General features: G+C 46.9%; 1 protein-coding gene across 2 annotated transcripts in view; it reads right to left on the reverse strand.

Annotated features, from left to right (window-relative positions):
* The window catches only part of Efr3b (EFR3 homolog B), a 77,665-nt gene that overhangs the window by 27,323 nt on the left and 30,353 nt on the right, over positions 1–19,989 (reverse strand). For both annotated transcript variants that reach the window (XM_085830174.1, XM_029484966.2), the window contains exons 2-4: positions 11,987–12,063; positions 10,702–10,829; positions 4,583–4,733 (exon numbers count right to left, since the gene is read on the reverse strand). In XM_085830174.1, the coding sequence (XP_085686300.1) occupies positions 4,583–4,733; positions 10,702–10,829; positions 11,987–12,063 (356 nt within the window). The remainder of the gene's footprint in view (positions 1–4,582; positions 4,734–10,701; positions 10,830–11,986; positions 12,064–19,989) is intronic.

Raw genomic sequence — 19,989 nt, forward strand, 5'->3', positions numbered from 1 at the left:
CAGGGCCTTGCTATGTGGCTTCCTAAGCCCCCAAGACGTGAGCACTGCCCTGCCTGAAGCATGGTGCAGGTAAAGTTCAGTTTTTGAGAAGGCTGCAAAGGCTGCCCAGGCTCTTAAGCACCAACAGGCTACCACTTCACAATCCAAGGCCACTGCAGCCTCTTCTACCTCCTCTTGTTTGAGACAGGCTGGCTCAGAACTCTTTATGTAGGCTAGTCTGCCTGTGCCTTCCAACTGCTAGGGTTAAGGAGTGTACTGTTTAAAACTCTGGCTTGACCTAGAGTTTAGAAGAGCAGACAGAACTCTGCCTCGGCTCTGGCCCATCTCATTCCTGTTTTTGTCACAGGAGAAGCTGCATAACTTCTGAGTCTTTACTCTCTTGAGGCAGGCATAGGGAATAGTTTAGCAACCTGGAACTCCCCTTGACTTGGGCTATACACACAATCTCTTTTAAAAACGTACCTAGCAACTGGGGCCTGTATCTAGCTGTATGTATAACTGCTGTAAATAATGAGTCATTTTGGCATCCTCCTGACAATGCCCCGTTTTAATGGAATGGCGTCAATGGTCCCTAGACAAGTTTTCGGTAAATGTACAGCAAAGCAAACCTGTCCTCAAGAAAACATTTAAGGCGAATCCTCCACTTACCATTTTATGCCTGTGTATATTGAGCATGCCTACCACAGATCTCAGATGCATTATGCTAAAGAACATGCATAAGTGAGCAATGGCCTGTCAGTCAAAACAGAGAACACCCATACCTCATTCAAACTGCAGAACTTTCCTTCTTCCTCCTTCCCTCTGTGCTTTTGTAGTGCTGGGAAACAAACTCTGGTCCTTATGCACACCAAACAAGCACTGTAAGGCCCAGCTTTGTGTGTGTGTGTGTGTGTGTGTGTGTGTGTTTGGCTTAAAAAACAAAAACAAAAAACCAAGGTCTTGGTTTGCAGCTCAAGATGGCTTGAAATGAATAATTCTCCTTCCAACTCCCAAGTGCTGTGAATACAAGCATGTACCATCGGATCTGCTACCGTCTGCATCTCTTGCATTAGTATTTTGAGGACTGGTTTGGAGCCCGCCTATACATTTGAATTCCAACTCCTCTGGTTATCAATAGGGTAACCTGGAATAAATTACTTAAGCTCCCTTGGCCTCAATTGTCCCACCTATAAAATGGGGTTAATGAGTACTTGCCTTGTACATGTGCTATGCCAGAATGACCAGCAGTCTTGCCTGTCACTTAAAAAAAAGGTTTATTTTTAATATGTGTATGCATATGCATGAGGAGGCCAGGAGAGTGCATCAGACCCCCTGGAGCTGAAGTTATTGTGAGCATCCTAATGTGGGTTCTGGAAATTCAACCTAGATCCTCTGGAAGAACAACCAGTTCTCTTAACCACTGAGCCATCTCTCCAGCCCCAGTCCTAATTTTTATTTAAGTGTTAGTTACTTAATGAAATCATGAAGGAAAATGAGTTGAACTTTAAATTTTGTTTCTTTTTCTCTCTCTCTTTCTCTCTTTCTCCTCTCTCTCTCTGATAAGGCAATGATGAAGGTTTCCATGACAACAAACAGACAACTCTGAACATAAGACATTTCAAAGGCCAGGAGCACCACTAGGGCTACCCTTGCAAGTTCAAAGTTGCAGCCTTTTCTCCATAACACAGGGTGCCAAGCTTGCTGGAGTGGATCGCCGCCCTCACAGTGCCTCTCACAGACGTCCAGAAAACGGGGGTGATTAAACAGAGAGGAAGCCCACTCAAATAGTTACTCCGCACACGCAGCTCTCCCAGGGCCCCACAAAGCCTGGCTGCGCTCAGTTGGGCACCAACAAAGTGTCTCCAAGCACAGTTAGCTTTCCCCCCTCTTCTATGGCTGCCTTTGGCTCTGCGTAACTTTCCAGGGTCAAGAACGGGACAGTAGCAGAACTCGGGAGCAGAGGCAGGATCTCACTTCTTTTGCAGCCTTGGGGCTGCAGGCTTTTTTTCCTGCCTCTACCTGCAGAGGGGAAATGGGAAGTACCTCTCTGCCCCTCTGAGACCTTCTGTCCTCCAAGCAGCAGGAAGGATCTCACAGCCATTGCTGTTTTGACTTTTATACTGTCAGCTCCCTTCTTCTCCCTTTTTTCTTTTTGGTTGTTGTTCCATTTTGTCTTGGAATAAGGTCTTTACTATGTAGCCTCGGCTGGCCTCAAACTCAGTGTCCTCTACCCATGGCCCACTGAATGACGTGACGACTACAGGAGTATCCTACCACATCTGGTTCCTCTTTTCTTCTCTTACAACAAAACCTTATCTAAGTTAAAAGTGAGTCAGTACCTATAACACATAGGTTAAAAGGAGCTGGATGCCGATCAAAGAGGGAAGGACCCGGAACCTCTCCTCTCTCCCTCCAGGCTCCTTAGCTCCCACAAAGCCTCAGGTCCCCATGAGGACCATGGTGACACTCCTGGGCCAACCATCCCAAGGCTGAGCAAGGTACGCACCAGGGTCCCAGCAACTCTAAATGATGTGAAGCAGGGCTCTTCTGAGAGTTCTGGCATAGGCGGTTGGCCAGAATATCCAGATGATGACAAGGAAAGGAAAGATGATGCTAGGAAAGGCCTGCTTCCAAGTGGGAACCCCAACCTACCGCACTTTCAACTGAACTCACTTAGGGTCACCAACCCTGCTAATCGCATGGTCACACCACAGCCATCTGTCATTCAGCAGAGGTGACAAATCACCAGGATACAGAATTCAGAGAAACACCTGTCTTAAGCTAAGATTTGTGTGGAGAAAAACAAGAGCTGCCGGCTACCTGCCTCTGTGGCTGTGGCCTCCATGGACCCAGGGTGTCTAGCTTATTTTCCATGCAGATGTTCTTTCCCAGGCTGTAGTTATCTTAAGACAACTAAAGCAGTCCATGAAGCTGTTGCCGGGGCAACATGACAAAGGGCTTTGCCCTTTGCTGCAGTGTATGTAATTTGTCAGAGGCAGCTGGTACAAAGGGAAGACAAAGGCAAGGGCTGTCATGTTGGATCCTGCAAAGAAAACTTAGAGGACTTAACTCTCCCATAGAGCAGGAGAAAAGAAAATTCATGACCTGCGTGATAAACATTCAAAAGTAGAGTGGACAAGATGGCTCGGTAAGTCCAGGGGCTGCCAACTTGATGACCCAAACTCAATCCCTCCGACCAGCAAGGTGTTAAGAAGAGAACTTTTGTGAGTTGTCCTCTGACTTCCACATGTTCACTATGGAATGCCAATGCCCTCCCCCAAACACTTACTAAAGCTATAGAATAGTTGCATATAAACTTGAGCTTAAAGTAAGGGGAGGGGCTGAGACAAAGGGCAAGAGATTAAAGAAAGCAGCCAGAACATTCGAGGCCATTTAGATAAACACATCATAGTGGGACTTCCGATCAAGCCTTCTGTATCTTCCCTCATAAATCATGACATGTCATGGTCCATCTACTTGTACTGTAACCAGCAACAGACACCAGGGGACCCACAGAGACCAAGGTCAACCCACTCGAGACTTTTGTAGAAACACCAGAGCCCATGCAAAGTCAGAAAGGACAGAACCAGACCTATGGCCATCTGCTGCATCCCCACAGTCTTCTCACTCCTCTACGGCCTTCATCCGTGTGCTTATTTTCTCCGTGTTCTTATCTTTCTCTGAAGGATGTGATTGAGACCAGCTTTCAAAGGGTGCTCCTAGAAAGATGAGTCACAAGTGCCCTGAGCACCCCTACTCTCTACAGCATGACCTAAGTTCAGTCCTGGTTTCTATTTCTTTGGCCCTCGATGAAAATTATTTATGAGGACAAATTCATTAGGGGAAAAAAATCAAAGGTCATCAGTTTACAGAGCAGAACCTTATTGATTTGTTTGTTTGTTTGTTTATAGATGTAGGCTTCATTATGCAGTCTTGGCTGGTCTTGAATTCACAGAGGTCTGCCTGCCTTTGCCTCCCAAGTACTAGGGTTAAAGATGTGCACCACCACACCTGGCCCATGAATTTTATTTTATTTTTTAAAAGACTCATTATATTATATTTAAGTATGTGTGTATATGTATAGGTCTGTGCATATGAGTGTCTGAGGAATCCAGAGATGTTGGATCTCCTGAGAGAGAGAGTTATAGGTGTCGGTGAGCAGCCTAAGATGGGCACCCATTTCTCTAGCTCCAATAAATCTTATTTCTAGGACATATTTTCTTATATGCTTATATAAATATTATATTTACTAAAATTCAAAACACACAACACCTCTTTGCTCACACAAAGAGAGATAGTAAGACAAGAAGTATATAGCTTAGGGTAGCATTCTCAACCTGTGGGTCTCAGCCCTCACAGGGGTTGCATAAAAGATATCCTGAATATCAAATATTTACATTGTGATTCATAACAGTAGCAAAATTACAGTTATAAAATAGTAGCAAAATGATTTTATGGTGGAGGGTCACCATAACACGAGGAACTGTGTTGAAGGGTCACAGCGTTGGGAAAGTTGAGAACCACTGGCTTAGGGTGGTCAGACAGCAAGTGCGGGTGGAACAGCCTGACCCACCCCACCCTGCATCCCCAGACTACCTCTTACCGAGTTGGTGCCAAGGATCTGCAGGTTCGGCTTCTCTGACTCCAGCAGCTTGGCTACCATTTTGAGGAAGCTTTCCACGAAGAGGTTGATACTCTGGCAGTGGCAGGCCATGAGCAGCTGGTCCAGCGCCTCCATGGCAATACACACGTACCTGAGGACAGAGGCACACGGCTGCACCCAGGCTTCCGCTCCCACAACACACCTGGCTGGGGCAGAATCTGGGGAAGGAGCTACGTCTGTGGGCTGACAAGGGCTCATTCCCGCCCAGAATGGAGAATCAGGATGACATAGAGATGTAAGTAGGGCCTTAAAAATGTTAGGGCTCCCCAGTCAAGTTCATGTGCTATATACACAACAAAGGGGGGGGGGCTCAGAGATCAGCCCTTCCTCATCAATACAGTCCAAGTCTATTCTTAAACATAAGACATATATTTATAAACTCTTGACTTTAGGGGGTCTTAAAAAAAAGTTTGGGTCAATACAGGCCCTAGCCATAGTTCTTGTGGCAGCTGTCCAGCTATAGAAACTGTGTAGTCAAACTATTTGAGCACCAAGCTACACTTGTACATTCATACATAAATGAGCAGAATCCATGGTGTCTTGTGGTTTTTATTTTTACTTTTATTTATTTATTTATTTATTTTTAAAGATTTATTTTATGTACATGAGTGTTTGCACCATGTGTGTCTAGCCTTGAAGGCTAGACAACGGCATTGGCTTCCCATGGAACCTCAATTACAAAGGATACTGAGCATCCCTGTGGATGACAGAGATCAAACTGGGGTTCTCTCGGGGCAGTGGTGGCGCACGCCTTTAATCCCAGCACTCGGGAGGCAGAGGCAGGCGGATTTCTGAGTTCGAGGTCAGCCTGGTCTACAAAGTGAGTTCCAGGACAGCTAGGGCTATACAGAGAAACCCTGTCTCGAAAAAACAAACAAACAAACAAACAAACAAACAAACAAACAAAAAACCCAAACCAAAACAAAAAAAAACCCTAGCAACCAGACACCAGTTCTTCAACACCCTTGCATTAACTTCTGTAAAAATAGCCATTAAAAAAGAAAAGCCTTGTGCTGGAGAGTTGGCTCATAGGTTAAGAGCACTTGACTGCTTTTCCAGAGGTCCTGAGCTCAATTCCCAGCAACCACAGATGGCTCACAACCATCTGTAATGGGATCTGATTCACTCTTCTGGTGTGCATGAGGACAAAGCATTCATATAAAATACATGAATAAATAAATCTTTTTTAAACACCCTCTATACTTTGGAATCTTTTCTACTTTTATAAAATGTATTTCTTTAATCTCTCTAAGCTGAGCCAGCTACTATGAAACCCTTGAACTTTACTAAATTCAATTATTACTAAGGATTATTAAGGAAACAGTGGTCTCTGTGTATACTCAAAAATAGATGGTGTCATCCTTTTATCTATAATATCCTTATTTTTCCTTGAGGGGCTAGGGTGGAACCCAGGCTTAGCACGTGCTTGTTAAGTACATGATCAGTGCACTCCAGCCCCAGCTCTCTGTGGTGGCTTTGGAACAGAGGTGGCACTGGCTCTTAGAACTCATTCAAGCTTGGCTTTCTTCCTACACAGGACAGACACACCTGACTCTCTATAACCTTGTCCTCCACAGATCGCCAGTGAGGACACCTTCTACAGCCCTGGCAGTCCACAGAGTTCAAGTAACCCAAGCTGGAAAAGAAAACTGGCTGGGATTCCTGCTAGAGCAGACAAGCCAGAGGAGGACAGGTCTTCCATGCAGGGACACCTGGACATGGTCAAGTCACCAAACATGGTAATAAAATAAGGGCAGGCAAGGAGAAATTCCAGTTTTTCTATGGTCATGGCAACATTTTTCTACTGGCATCTTACTTTTTTTTTTCTCGAGACAGGGTTTCTCTGTGTAGCCCTGGCTGCCCTGGAACTCACTCTGTAGACCAGGCTGGCCTCGAACTCAGAAATCTGCCTGCCTCTGCCTCCCAAGTGCTGGGATTAAAGGCATGTGCCACCTCTGCCTGGTGACATCTTACTTTTAATAGAGTTGAAATGAAATAAAGGAGGAGGCGTGGTGGGTGGAGAAACCAGAAGGCCTCCCCAGCCCTGGAGCAGAGAGACTCAGCCTTTTCTTTTCCAGTTGGGGGTGGTGGGGAAATCTTCAAGCTTAGTTCCCTGAGCCCTTGATGCGCCCTTGATGCTCCATTTCTGTCTGTTTGTTTGTTTGGTTTGGTTTTTCGAGACAGGGTTTCTCTGTATAGCCCTGGCTGTCCTGGAACTCACTCTGTAGACCAGGCTGGCCTCGAACTCAGAAATCCACCTGCCTCTGCATCCCGAGTGCTGGGATTAAAGGCCACCACCACCTGGCACTTTCTAAGTTTTTTAAGAGCCCAGGAGCAAGGAGAAGGATTGGCCACAGCTAAGGAAGAGCAAGTCGACCGTCTCTATCTAGCAGGGGTCTGCAGTTCACTTTTCTGAAGGGTTAATCTACCTTCCCACCAGCTTTAGGCCTTTCTAGGGAACAGTTAGGGGTTAGCTTGGACCAGCATGCTCAGGTTGGCCAGCTCACCCTTCTCATCTCCATCCTCACTGCTCAACCCTGGGCTGGGGCAGGACTCCAGGTACTGGGGACCCCTGATACTGTCTAACATGATATCCTGCACACGGTGGTCCCTGCTTGGCATTCCCTGTGGACTGATGCCTTTCTCCGCACTGTCATTCCCTCCCCTGCTATTCAGAGGTGTTGGGCTGATCTGGAGCGGGAAGGAGAGAAGAAGCATAAGAAATGCTGGGGTTCTGCTTCTCTGCAAATCACCACCCATTCCAGCCTTGAAATCCCCCATCCTCTCCCTGCTTGCAGCTGGCATCCTTGTGGGGATGAACACTCATGAATCAGGACCTCCAGGAGGCTGTGGCAAAGCGGCAATGCAGGAAGGCAGTGGTCACGAGAGAGTGGCCAAGGTTCACATCGATAGGACCAAACCATAGAGACACCTGCACCATGCTAGGAAGCCACAGCTCCTCTCACGGTGTGGTGTGAAGATGCTGCTCTTCCAGGGCCTCCACCCAGGACAAGGAAGAGGCCAGCCATGTTGGGCAGGAAGACACAGGAGGGCAAGGAGAGAAGAAGATCCTAACAGCCACCTCTCGTCTCTCCAAATGTTTATGATCAAAGCCCTCCCTCGGGCTTTAAATACCTAGATGCTGCAAGGGCTATTTTTAACAGGATGATGCCAATTTTGAATTGTCATTCCACAGGCAGAGGGAGGATTCCAAGGGACCCTGTCGGCTATGGACATTTTTAATCACAAGAAACGTCACTGCAGAGAGCGAGGGCAGAATGGGTATTAAATGTTTAATGCTACCACGGGTGCATTAGCTTTTGGTTCAGTCAAGGATAAGCCATTTTTACTTGCCTGAATGTGCTTTACAGTACGACAAGGCTCTTTACATAACCGCTGTGCACAAAGCATTCATGCTCCTCCTCTTAATGAGTGGCAACCTAATTTTACTGTACAGAGAAGGATCATGGAAACGGATCAATTTGCATTTGTTTTCACACGGGGGGGGGGCGCGGTTGTGTCTGTCTGGTTTAAGAATTTCTAGATCTAGGATAAAGCACATCCCTAGTGTCTTAGTCAGGGTTTCTATTCCTGCACAAACATCATGACCAAGAAGCAAGCTGGGGAGGAAAGGGTTTATTCAGCTTACACTTCCATGCTGCTGTTCATCACCAAAGGAAGTCAGGACTGGAACTCAAGCAGGAAGCAGGAGCTGATGCAGAGGCCATGGAGGGATGTTCCTTACTGGCTTGCTTCCCCTGGCTTGATCAGCCTGCTCTCTTACAAAACTCAAGACTACCAGCCCAGAGATGGTCCCACCCACAAGGGGCCTTTCCCCCTTGATCACTAATTGAGAAAATGCCTTACAGCTGGATCTCATGGAGGCATTTCCTCAACTGAAGCTCCTTTCTCTGTGATAACTCCGGCTGTGTCAAGTTGACACAAAACTAGCCAGTACAAGGTTGTACCTTGTGCTGTGGCTGGACTTGGTAATGTGTAAGAGTCACCCAGGTGGTACTGGTTTTGAAAGGCATGAAGGAGTCACGCAGAACAGCTGAGGCTCTGCACTGTGAGAGGCCATGGAAGGCCATTGGTGAAGGTGCAGCCTCAGTTGCAATTGATGGCCCAGGACAGAAGGGGTCATGCAAAGGAGTTGAGACTTGGCATCATAAAGAGAGCCTATGAGAGGCTATTGGTGAAGCCTAGTTGCAGTGTAAGACAGCAGCATTTTGGAGATGCCAGTACCATGAGATGACAACCAAGAACAGCAGTAGCAGTGGAGTACAGGCAGCTGGAGCCTAGAAGACAAGGTGTGTGCTACAAAGGGCCAGGGTTGGAGAAGTGACCCAAGCCCTTGGAGGAGCCCAGAAGATCGTGAGTTGGATCCCAGACATTGGATAGTTGGAGTTTAATTTTTGCTTTTGATTGTGATTGTGCCCTGATATTTTTCCCTCTTGAAGGAAGAAAATATTTTAGTGGATCCCACAGTTAAGAGACTTTTAATTGTAAAAAGACTTTGGATTTTAAAAGATCTTGGATATTTTAAAAGGATTGAATTTTTAATATGTAAAGACTGTGGGACTTTTAAAATTGTTTAGATCTTGGGGATGAATAAGAAACTAAGGTTTGAGGCTTAATAGTGATGTGTTTGTGTGTCAAGTTGACAAGGGGTCAATTGTATTGGCTGGTTTTATGTGTCAACTTGACACAGCTGGAGTTATCGCAGAGAAAGGAGCTTCAGTTGAGGAAATGCCTCCATGAGATCCAACTGTGGGGCATTTTCTCAATTAGTGATCAAGTGGGAAAGGCCCCTTGTGGGTGGGACCATCCCTGGGCTGGTAGTCTTGGGTTCTATAAGAGAACAGACTGAGCAAGCCAGTAAAGAACATCCCTCTGTGGCCTCTGCATCAGCTCCTGTTTCCTGACCTGCTTGAGTTCCAGTCCTGACTTCCTTTGGTGATGAACAGCAGTATGGAAGTGTAAGCTGAATAAACCCTTTCCTCCCCAAGTGCTTCTTTGTCATGATGTTTTGTGTAGGATTAGAAACCCTGACTAAGACACCTAGTATATACAAAGCCTCTATTTGATCCTAACCAATTTGTTCTTTTCCCAGAAAACTGTGAAAATGCCTGTTTTCACCGCCATTTCCTGGTTAATACTTACATATTTACTTTTAGAGAAAAATCAGTGTGATTGGATGGTCCAATGGTTTGGGCGTGGACTGTAAGTCTGGTGAATGCCATACAGATGACCCCGGCTCTCTGAGTGGAGCCTTTGTAATCTTTTCCCCAGCTGTCTCTCTTCTGATTCCTGCAGACTATTTATTCGATATTACTAACGAGTAACCTTGAATCCTTTGCCTTATTTGTTGATAATATTTATCTCATGTTCAGTTTTAATATTCTGATTGCTTCTCATTCGACAGCAAAATATTTAAAATTTTAAAGCGAATGTTTGTCCTGTTTTGAGACGGGACCTCACCTCTCCTATGCAGCCTTGCTATAATGCCAATGGCCTCAAACTTTTGATCTTACAGCATCCACCTCCTGGTGCTAGGATCACAGGTGTTCTCCACTGTGGCGATGTGTGGGGCTTTAGAGACCCAACCCAAGGCTTCTAGCATACTGGACCTGCTAGCAACTGTGCCGGATTCCTGGCCTCTCTGAAGTGTGTTTTTAGTGGGCCGACTACTCCAAACTTGCCTTCTCAGAACACAGGTGGCTCCATCTCACTCTTTCAGTCAGTACGGGGAGAGAATAACTATACATTCTGAGTCAGACTGGCTGTATAAGCTCTTCTACGTGGACACAGGGCAACACAATGGGTGCCAAATGGCAACTCCTATGGGGCCAGCATGCCCTCTTCCCAAATCTCCACAGAACCATCCAAGTTTACATGCCTCAGGAGGACCATGGGAACCCAGCCGCTTGGTCTCAATCCCATTTTTCTCAGTCTACTGAATAACACACCCGATACTTGTCCCTTGAAATGTTATTATACTATCTTGCCCCCAAAATATATTTCTGAAAAGTCATCTTGTCTGTCCCTATGTGACTTACCCATATCGATGGCGACCCACATCTCGGATGAGCCTCTCTGACAGGTAGGCACCAATTCGATCCAGTTTTTCAGGCGCTGAGAGGGCATAGAAGGTGAGTTTTTCCATGTTGGTCTTCACCAGACCATCCTGTAGAAGACAGACAGCTCAAAATCACCATGGCTCTGCTCTAATGGGAAGACTCAAGTCTGGAACAAAAGCAATTCAACTGGTCCCTCAAAATCTAGCTTTAGAGACCATGGTTTAACCACTGTACCAGGGCTGGGTGGGTTACATAGTTAACCATGCTAGGAAAACTCAAACAAACTTAAGGCTCACTGTCCCTAGTTTAACCTCAACAGCAAGCTCTAGGATCCTAGAGAGGATAAACCATAGCAGAGTGTGATACAGAAAGATTCCAAAAATAGTCAACTTCTGGCCTCCACATACATGTGCAGACAAGTGCAGTGCACACACGCACATGCATACACCACATACACATAAATACAGAGATAGGTTTTTATGCATGCGTGTATATATGTGTGTATATGCATTCATGTATGTACATGTGTGGTTATAGAGACATACGCGGATGTGTGGATGAAGGAGGAGGTGTCATTAAAAGTAATTCAGAGGGCGCTGAAGAGATGGCTCAGTGGTTAGGAGCACCTACTGCTCTTCCAGAGGTCCTAAGTTCGAATCCCAGCAACCACATGGTGGCTCACAACTATCTGTAATGGGATCTGATGCCCTCTTCTGGTGTGTCTGAAGACAGCTACAGCATACTCACATACATAAAACAAATAACTCTTAAAAAAAAAAAAAAGGCGGTTCTACAGCTTCGAGGAAAGTCTCCAGAGGATAACAGACATGGGATCCTCCAGCTGCCCATCCAGACAGGTCAGTAATTCTCAGGTAGCAAGGCAAATGCATCAGATCCTGACATCATCAGAACACAGTGTGACACAGAGTGACATCTTGGAAGCCAAGAAGCCAGGTCTCCTGTGCAGTGCACAGCCAGACATCTGACAGATGCCATGGAGAGCCAGAGCCAAATGCTAGACAGGGCATGTCTTCACTAAACAGCAGGAAAACGTTTCCGTCAGGAGAGTGAGCAACTGAGACAGGAGTGAGAAGGATGTGTCAACTGTATGGCAGCAGCCTAGCACATTCCCAACAGCCTCCTGCACATGCAGCCTTCAGAGGGGTCAAATGTCAGAGACTCTCACCACTCCCAGGGACAGGAAGAGTCAGTGCCCAAAGACCTTCCCCAGTCAGCAGCCCACGCAGCCCTTATTGTCACCCACCTCAGGATCTTCAGGGAAGATATTGTCCACCAGCCTCTTGTACCTGGGACGAAGGGCACCGCAGCAGCCACACACACCTAGAATGGGAAAAGAGAAACCTAGGCATAAAGGCCTGCTACAAGGTCATAAAGACCAGGGGTCCAGGGCCCAGGAGGAAAGAAACCAGCTGAAGGGCTGGGGCCTTGATCTTCCCAGGGGAGAGGTCTCTGGATGATTCCCAAGTGCCAAGTTTAGGGACTGGGTAGAGTGGAACATTCAGGAGGAGGAGTCAGGCCTCAGAAGAACACTTGGAGGGTAAGACCTCATGGGTGGGAGCTCATGCAGAGACCAGGTACTCCCACCGCCTTCCACTTATACAGCCCCCCTCCTCCAGGAATTTCTGAGATTAGACTATAAGACCTCCTGTGGCCCGTGAGTCTAGAACAGTGACTCTCAACCTTTCTTATGCTGTGACTCTTTACTACATGTCGTGATGACCTCCAACCATAAAATTATTTTCATTGCTACTTCATAACTGTAATTTTGTTACTGTTATGAATCATAATGTAAATTTCTGATATGTAGGATAACTGGTATGTGACCCTTATGAGAGGATCATTTGACTCCTAGAGGGGTCATGACTTACAGAGTGAGATCCGCTAGTCTAGAACGTCCTGGGATGAAGGCCACGTTCAGGGTAACTGTGCTCTGCCTGCCCTGACTGGCTCCCAAGTCCCTATTTCTTGAGCCTTGATTTCCTTTTCTGTGTCACTCCCACTTCAGAATGGTCCCTACTCTATGATACATGAACAGGCTCATTAACTATGAACAGGAAATTCTTCTTCACGGTCCTTCCTTGTCTGTGGTATTTGAAGCTGCATTGGAGAGCTGGGCTAGTTCTCTGTCCCAGCCCTTTCCCGGTCCAAGGGCTTTTGTCAGTCAGTGGGGGAATGAAAAACTAAGAACAATATAGCAGGATTTTACAAAGCTACATTTATTTCAAAAAGAAGCCCCAAATAACTCTGTTTAGGATCTCCAAGGCTAGGAAATGATGCTGTTTGGAAATCAACAATAAGACTGGTTTAAAAAAAAAAACCCAACTCTCCAGGTCCAGCATTAGAAACTTAATGGGTCAAGGAAATAGAAACTTCTGGAAACTGTCCTCATTAGCCTTCTTCCCGGGCAGGGCCTTCCTCTGCTGCATCCCAGCTCCTTTGTGCTGGGAGAGTGGGGGCTGTGCAGAAAGTGGACGGGAGGAGCTTTCACAGAGGAGCCTGGGAAAGTCCATCCCCAAAGAAAACCAAGTGCCCCGTCCATCCACCAATTATAGATGAGTTCTGTTTGTACACACCCTCTTCTTGAAATGCAAATGTTCCCTGGGAAGGTTAGGGGTCACTGAGAAAAGAATGACCAGCTTTAGTGGGAATTCCCACACAAAGACCTCGAAATAGGCCTGGGAGTCCGCGGCACCCAGCCAGGAGGAGGAGGCAGCCCTGGCTTTGGCCCCAGGGCTGATTTGGGTATGTGGGAATCAATGTGACCTGAAGAAGTGCAGGACAGTCAGGGGCAGCGAGGGGACCAGGGGACAGGTTTGTGAGTCCCACCCCTGCCCCACAAGGAAGCCTCATGGCCCTCAGCTCCCACCATCTCTGGCTCTTCTGGCCACCAGACATTTCCTGGATTTGTCCTGGCTTCCCCTGGCCCCTCCAAGCTGCTTTCTGTGAGAAAGCATTTAGGGCATCTCATTGGCGCCCAGGATTATTTCTTACGATTGAATATCTCCCAAAGAGACACACCCCTCTCCTGGCCCTCAAAGCCCAAGGTTTAAGGCTATTGGCTACATTGTCATCTGTCTGGCTCAGCTTTTTGGAGACTTTCTCCAGGTACCCAGGTAGGACATACACCAACTTAATAGATCCTTGGAACAACTCCATGGGGTGAATGGTCACTAAATGTACTCCTACTTTACAGATAAGGAAACGGAAGAGGTTAAATGACCTGCCTAGAGATGCACAGAGATAATGTATGGGCAACCAGGATATGGTTCCTCAAAATCTAGCTTCAGAGACCCTGGCTTAAACCACCGTGCTAGGGCAGGGTAGATCACATAGTTACAGAGCTAGGAAATCTCAAAGCACATGTGGGAAGGAAGGGCACAAAGAGATGGGATCCCGATCTGGGGAGTAGGCCCGAGTGTGGGGTGGAGCCCAAGACGGTGCTTATCTGCCCAGCACTGGGCAATAATGATGCTCCTGTTATTAGCCACTCTTGGAGTCTGCAAAGTGTAGTGGTTAAGTGATTTAGACTCTAGTCAGAGAGGCTGGCCTAAAAGCCCAGCTCTTCTGGTTTCTTTTTTTTTTTAAATTAGATATTTTCTTCATTTACATCTCATTGCTATCCCGTCTTCTGGTTTCTTACTGCATGACCTTGACTGACTAATGTAAACCAAATGCACAATTCTTCATAGATATATGGTAATGGTCCCACGTGGGGGGCCCCAAGAGACACCTGCATCTTTTTTTCTTTAACCTCCTAGAAGAAAAGACACAGAGACCAGGCAAGACCAGACTGAGGGCCACTATGCACAGGCTACAGGGAACTTTGAGAGTCATCTGAGTAGCAGGTGAGAGTAAGGACCCACCTTGATATGACATGCAGGATGTCGGTGTGTCACGTGGGTGTCAGGCAGGGACCTGAGTAGGTGACCCACGCAAGACTGTGGGGATCTAGATCTGAGCTGGGTGACTTGTCAAGACAGAACAGGGAGGGCAGACCTAGCAAGACGTAGGCACTTCATAGAAGCAAGAGGATACAGTAAGACTGTGGGCTTCTTATCTTATACAAGCAAAACCCCCAAACCCAGTAGTACCCCACAGAACTGGAGAAAACACATGGCTGGCAGACGGCATCTGGAATGGGCTGCACACAGAAAGGCTAGGGCTGAAGTCCTGGGGGTCACCTGCCTGAGGGAGGGCACTGAAGCTGCACCACAACACTGCAGGAGGTGGTCCTGCTGTTGGGGATAGGGGTGGGGAGTGTGAAACAAAGGACAGAGCCTGTATTCTCCACCAGATTTCCACAAAGCATGGCACCTTGACTTCCTTCCTTCTTGGCCTCTTTCCTCAGGCCCTCCAAACCCAGACCCTGGAGCCTTGTTTGGCAGAAGCTAACACTGGTCTCTGGTCAGTCTCATTAACATCCCTTGAAAACAAAAATCTCATCTAAAAGATCTAATTAAGCAATTCAAAAGCTGTTGGTCTCTAAGAAGCAGTTTTCTCCAATGTGCAAGTTTTTGTTTTGTTTTGTTTTAAAGACTGAAAGGCAAGAAATAATCCATACAGTAGAACCTTCTAGACATTTGGGTGTTAGGGTGTTTATATGAAGAAACCAGCTCGCAGGTGTCTGAAACCCATCCTGTTCTGTTGGGTGCTAGAGTTTTGTTTGTTTTTAAACCTTTTCAGAGCAGGGATGTGAAAGGAATAACCTGGGTTAAGAAGGAGGAAAGGCGCGGTCAAAGTTTTGTCCGTTGTAAGTAGTTCACCATATTGAGCAAGTCTAGAGCTGTGTAGCTCAGTGTATCCCAACAGAGGAGTCATCAGGACACAGCCCAGGGCTGATGCATCAGCATCTTATTATCTGCTCCCTTTGAGAAAGCAAACAGTCATAATTAGAAGCGAGAGAGATTTTTCTGGAATCTCAGCTGTAGAGCAGAAAGCCCTATATAGCAGCCATACTTCCCGGGCAATCCCTTAGGCAAAGAGCTGGGGATTCTGGGCTGAGGCTTGACCTCGGGAAGCCAAAGCAGGTATAGCAAGTGCTGGAAAGCCTGCACTGAGTTTTCTACCAGATTCAGAGCAGGTGAATTTAAAGGAGACATAACCCTGCCAGGGAAAAACCAAGGAAAGCATTAAGAAGCAACTGGAAACAGTCATCAGAACGAGAATTCAATAGGCACGTCTATGTTCCTTTAACCTTGCTCCCGAGAGCATTGATTCTTACCGTTTGCACACCGAAGCAGGTGGAGATTAACTCTCAGCCACTTGCCTATAATGTACCTTTTAATTCTGATCTATTTTATTTCTGAGAGAGAATTGCTCCCCACTAAGGTCATCTCTCACTCTCTGGAGATTATATCTGACAGATGCACTCTCCATTCACCAGAGGTAACTCTAAAAGACGCTCTTCCGTTACTAAGATCTCAATCACCTAAAAATAGGAAAATGAAGGAAAAGTAGCCTGGCCAACTTCCTGTTATATCAATGGATAATCAAAAATCAAATGATTAACAAAAAGTTAACAGAAATACCCAGTTAACAAGGCTTCAGTAGCACCCAACAACTTGAAAACTAAACATGGCCAGACTGCCCTGGTCCCCTCCTCCCTCCCCTAGGATTCCTCAGGCCCGACGCAAGGGCTCCTCACAGGACATGTGCATAGACGATTCCCACCCATGGTGTGTGGTGGGGATGTGGGTTGAGCATTGAGCTCATTTCTCGAGGACATGATGATGCAGGCATGCTGGAGACGGGTGGCCAGGGGTTGGGGTACTCCTTCCTACACAGCACACACTGCATACCCTGGCCTCCTCCCTGGCCTCTGCATGGCCAGAGCCATCTCACCAGATGACCCTTTCCTGTTGAGGAGGGTCTGGTGTGCAGTCATGGTGAAAGCACGGGCCCAGCTCTGGCTGTTCTAGATCTGATGGCGAACAGCCCGGAGTTACTGGCAACATCATCTGGTCTCAGTGCTGGTATTCTCAGCCTTGCCAACTTCTGCCCACTGCAGCCTTTTCTCCTGCCTGCCCCCACCCTGTGTTCTTGACCAATCTGTCCCTTTGGCCAGAACTGCCTGTGACAAGTGGAAGATGAAAACAATATCCCAATACTAAACATTGATAAACATTACAAACTTTTCAAAAATCTAGGCCTTCTCTGGTGGCACCTTCTTCCCACTCCATATGACCTGCAGGTCCTCCAAAACACAAGGCAGGCAGTCTCCTTTGAATTTCTTGTCTTCTTGCCTTGCTGCCTCTGGCTCCCTTAGGCTCATCTTTAATATCCAACAAACCCCAGGGTTTACTGACTGCTTTGGGTTAAAAACTAGGCCAAGTTTTCATAAGTATTTCACACAGAGCCTGTCGAGACCCGGGAAGATAGAGGCAGGGTCTGAGAGCTCACAGCGTATGTAGGACTCTGCCAGGAGGCTCCCAACATCCCTCATTACTATAACTGGAGTGTATCCTCAACCATTCCCCAGGCTCACTCTGCATTGTTCTCTGACGCTGGGTTTAAACCTGAGGCGTGGCTCTCTCCTGTCTCCCCAGCCACTGGCCAGGCGTCATCTGCTCATTCATTTCTGATGGATGGAGCATTAAGGCAACTCTGGTTTAGTTTACTTCCCAGTTGAAGAGTTAGCATGGCTCCATTTCTGCATCAAAAATCTCAATCCTTGCACTTAGCGATTGACCTGGGAAGCCCATTCAAGGGGGGTGGGGCTGGGGTGTCACCCTGTTCCTCAGCCATCCTCCACTGAATTCAGACACTTGTTTAATTCTCTACCTCAGAAGGCTCAGGCCAATGGCAGAGAGCAGACTTCCTATTATAATAGGAAGTCCTAAAAGGGACAGAGGGTGGGACATGCAGCAAATGAGGTGACAGGGATTCTGGGTACCAGCTGGTGTGGGTGGTGACCAGCAGCAATAAGCACCCTGACTCAGGGCCTGGCCCTGGCTGGCCCTCCTTCCCTAACGCCTCTCTCTGCCAGCTGGAGTCTGCGAGAAGGCATACTTTGCACTGAGCCTTCCAGGCAGAGCTCAGGCTGTTATTTCAGTGATTCATCTTTTCTTCCTCTAAAGCAACTAAATTGTCCAGGTCTCGTGTCCTGCAACCTTGACCTCTCTACAGTATTCTGAGCCCAACAGGCCTGAAGGCTTACTGACATGAGTGTGCCTGCTTTCATCTGCCTTTGATCAGCATGAGACCCAAGGAAGTCCTCTCCTCTTGGCTCTTATTTTCTGTCTTAAAAACATCAGCTCCATCATCCCCATTTACACATACACAAAGCCCTTTTACTCAAAATAGCCCATATTTATTTTCTTCTGTAATCTCCCTGTAAAAACAAGGGCTAGACTTGTTCATCCCTACCAAAGTAAATGGAATTTAAAAAAACAACCAAACAATTCACAATAAAGTCTAACTCAGGGCTAATGGCACAGACGGCCCTTTTAGATGAATTGGAGGAAATGGGACAAAGTTCAGAGAGAAAGGCGGGTCACCCCTATGCAGTACATTCCACAAGGACCCAGCTTGTGTTCAATGGACACTGCTTAAACTCCAGCAGCGGTACAGTGTTGCTGAACCATGTGGCCAGGAGAAGGAAGTTAAATATAAACACAGGCTGCCATCAAGGATCCTGTCCTTTAGTTGGGTTAGAGAGGAACCCTTCACCCCCCAGAGTTGCTGGTGTGGCCCAGTGAGTTCAAGGGGGTCCATCAAGCTGAAGCTGTGAGAGTTGGATAAACCCAGAAAAGCACATAAAGAAGCAAGACTTGAATTGGCTCATGACAGGTAGGACACCTAATGGAAACTCAAGCCACTGACCAGGGAGGAGAACCCAGCCAAGCTCCCTTATCCATAATCTCCTGGTTCCTTGTTTCTATTTTTAAAAGGCATCATGCTCGGAGACAAATTTATAAAGTAAAATACTGTAATCACATTGTTCAGAAATCGTGATGGACATGGGGGGGGGGCATTTGCTCTCTGTCTGTTTCCATGTTTTCAAATGTTTAAAATACATGCTTGAAATTTGGATCCCACAGGGCACTGTCAAAGCTTACTTTCATCTTGTGTCAGACATGCCCTCACCTTCTCACTACATATTCTTTCCTGGAACTTTAATGGCTGCTTACTACTCAGTCTTTTGAATAGATGCTGACTTATTTAATCATTCCTTCTTGTTCCTGATTTCTCATTGCTCAGAGTGAGGCAGCCATTTGCCCTGGGTAATTAAAACCAGAGAGCCACACGGGCGCAACCTGCATCTGCCCAGTCGGTGATTAGGACATTGATGGTATCGTGTGGCTGCTGGACAGGTGTACTATTGTGGGGGCTGGGGGAGGGGCACAACGGCGGTCACCAGCACCTGTCTCTTACCCTGGAAGATTAGAGATGGAGAAGAGTAAGAGAAGATTTGGGTGAAAATGGACCTGGGGAAGGAGTCAGGAACTGGCTTCTAGACAGTCTCCACTGAAAAAAGAATTCTGCGGCAGCTGAATTCTCTTCGGGGAGGCAGACAGTCCAGGAGCTGGCAGTAGCAGGCTGACCTTTCACGCTCCAGAGCCTCCAAGATGCTCACCGCTTTCCAGCCAATCTCTCTGGGCTAATCAGATTGCCACCTTAACTGAGAACAGGAGTTTTAAAAGAAATGTGTCTGATTGATTTAGTGTCCGGACTTCAATTCTTTACTACCTGTGGGCTTCCCCTGAGGGTTTTAGGACCACATTCCAAACAGATAACCAATAAAACCAAACAGAATCTCTTCCGATTGGCTGACTCATGGGACCACAGACAGTAGGAAATACTTATATCACCATGTCCAGGGTCCTGATAGCTTGGTTTTTGAACCCCAGTCCTAGCTCTGAGCCATGTGTGCCTCGGTCTCGGCAGCAGTGACCTGGGACTAAGGAGATCTGTTCTTCTGCTTTAACAGAGATTAACTGGAAACAAGCAAAGGTCTTAGCTGTTTCTGCCACAAGCTAAACACTCAGTTTACCACAGCCTTCATCACCAGCACCAGCACCACACCACCAACCATGTGGCACTGAGGCAACTGATTATTATTTAGATTTATTTTTATTTATGTGTATGAGTGTTTTGCCTGTATGTACACATGTGTACCTGGTGCTTGCAGAGGCCAGAATCCTAGGTCCTCTCTAAGTACAAGTGCCCTTCTTCAGTCACTGAGTCATTTTTCTGTCACTACCACCGCCACCATCAGCAGCAGAGTCTCTAGCCCAGGCTGGCCTC

The sequence above is a fragment of the Mus caroli genome, unplaced genomic scaffold (assembly GCF_978045245.1).
Source record: "Mus caroli unplaced genomic scaffold, Mus_caroli_1 scaffold_14, whole genome shotgun sequence".
In the NCBI taxonomy this organism is placed as follows: domain Eukaryota; kingdom Metazoa; phylum Chordata; class Mammalia; order Rodentia; family Muridae; genus Mus; species Mus caroli.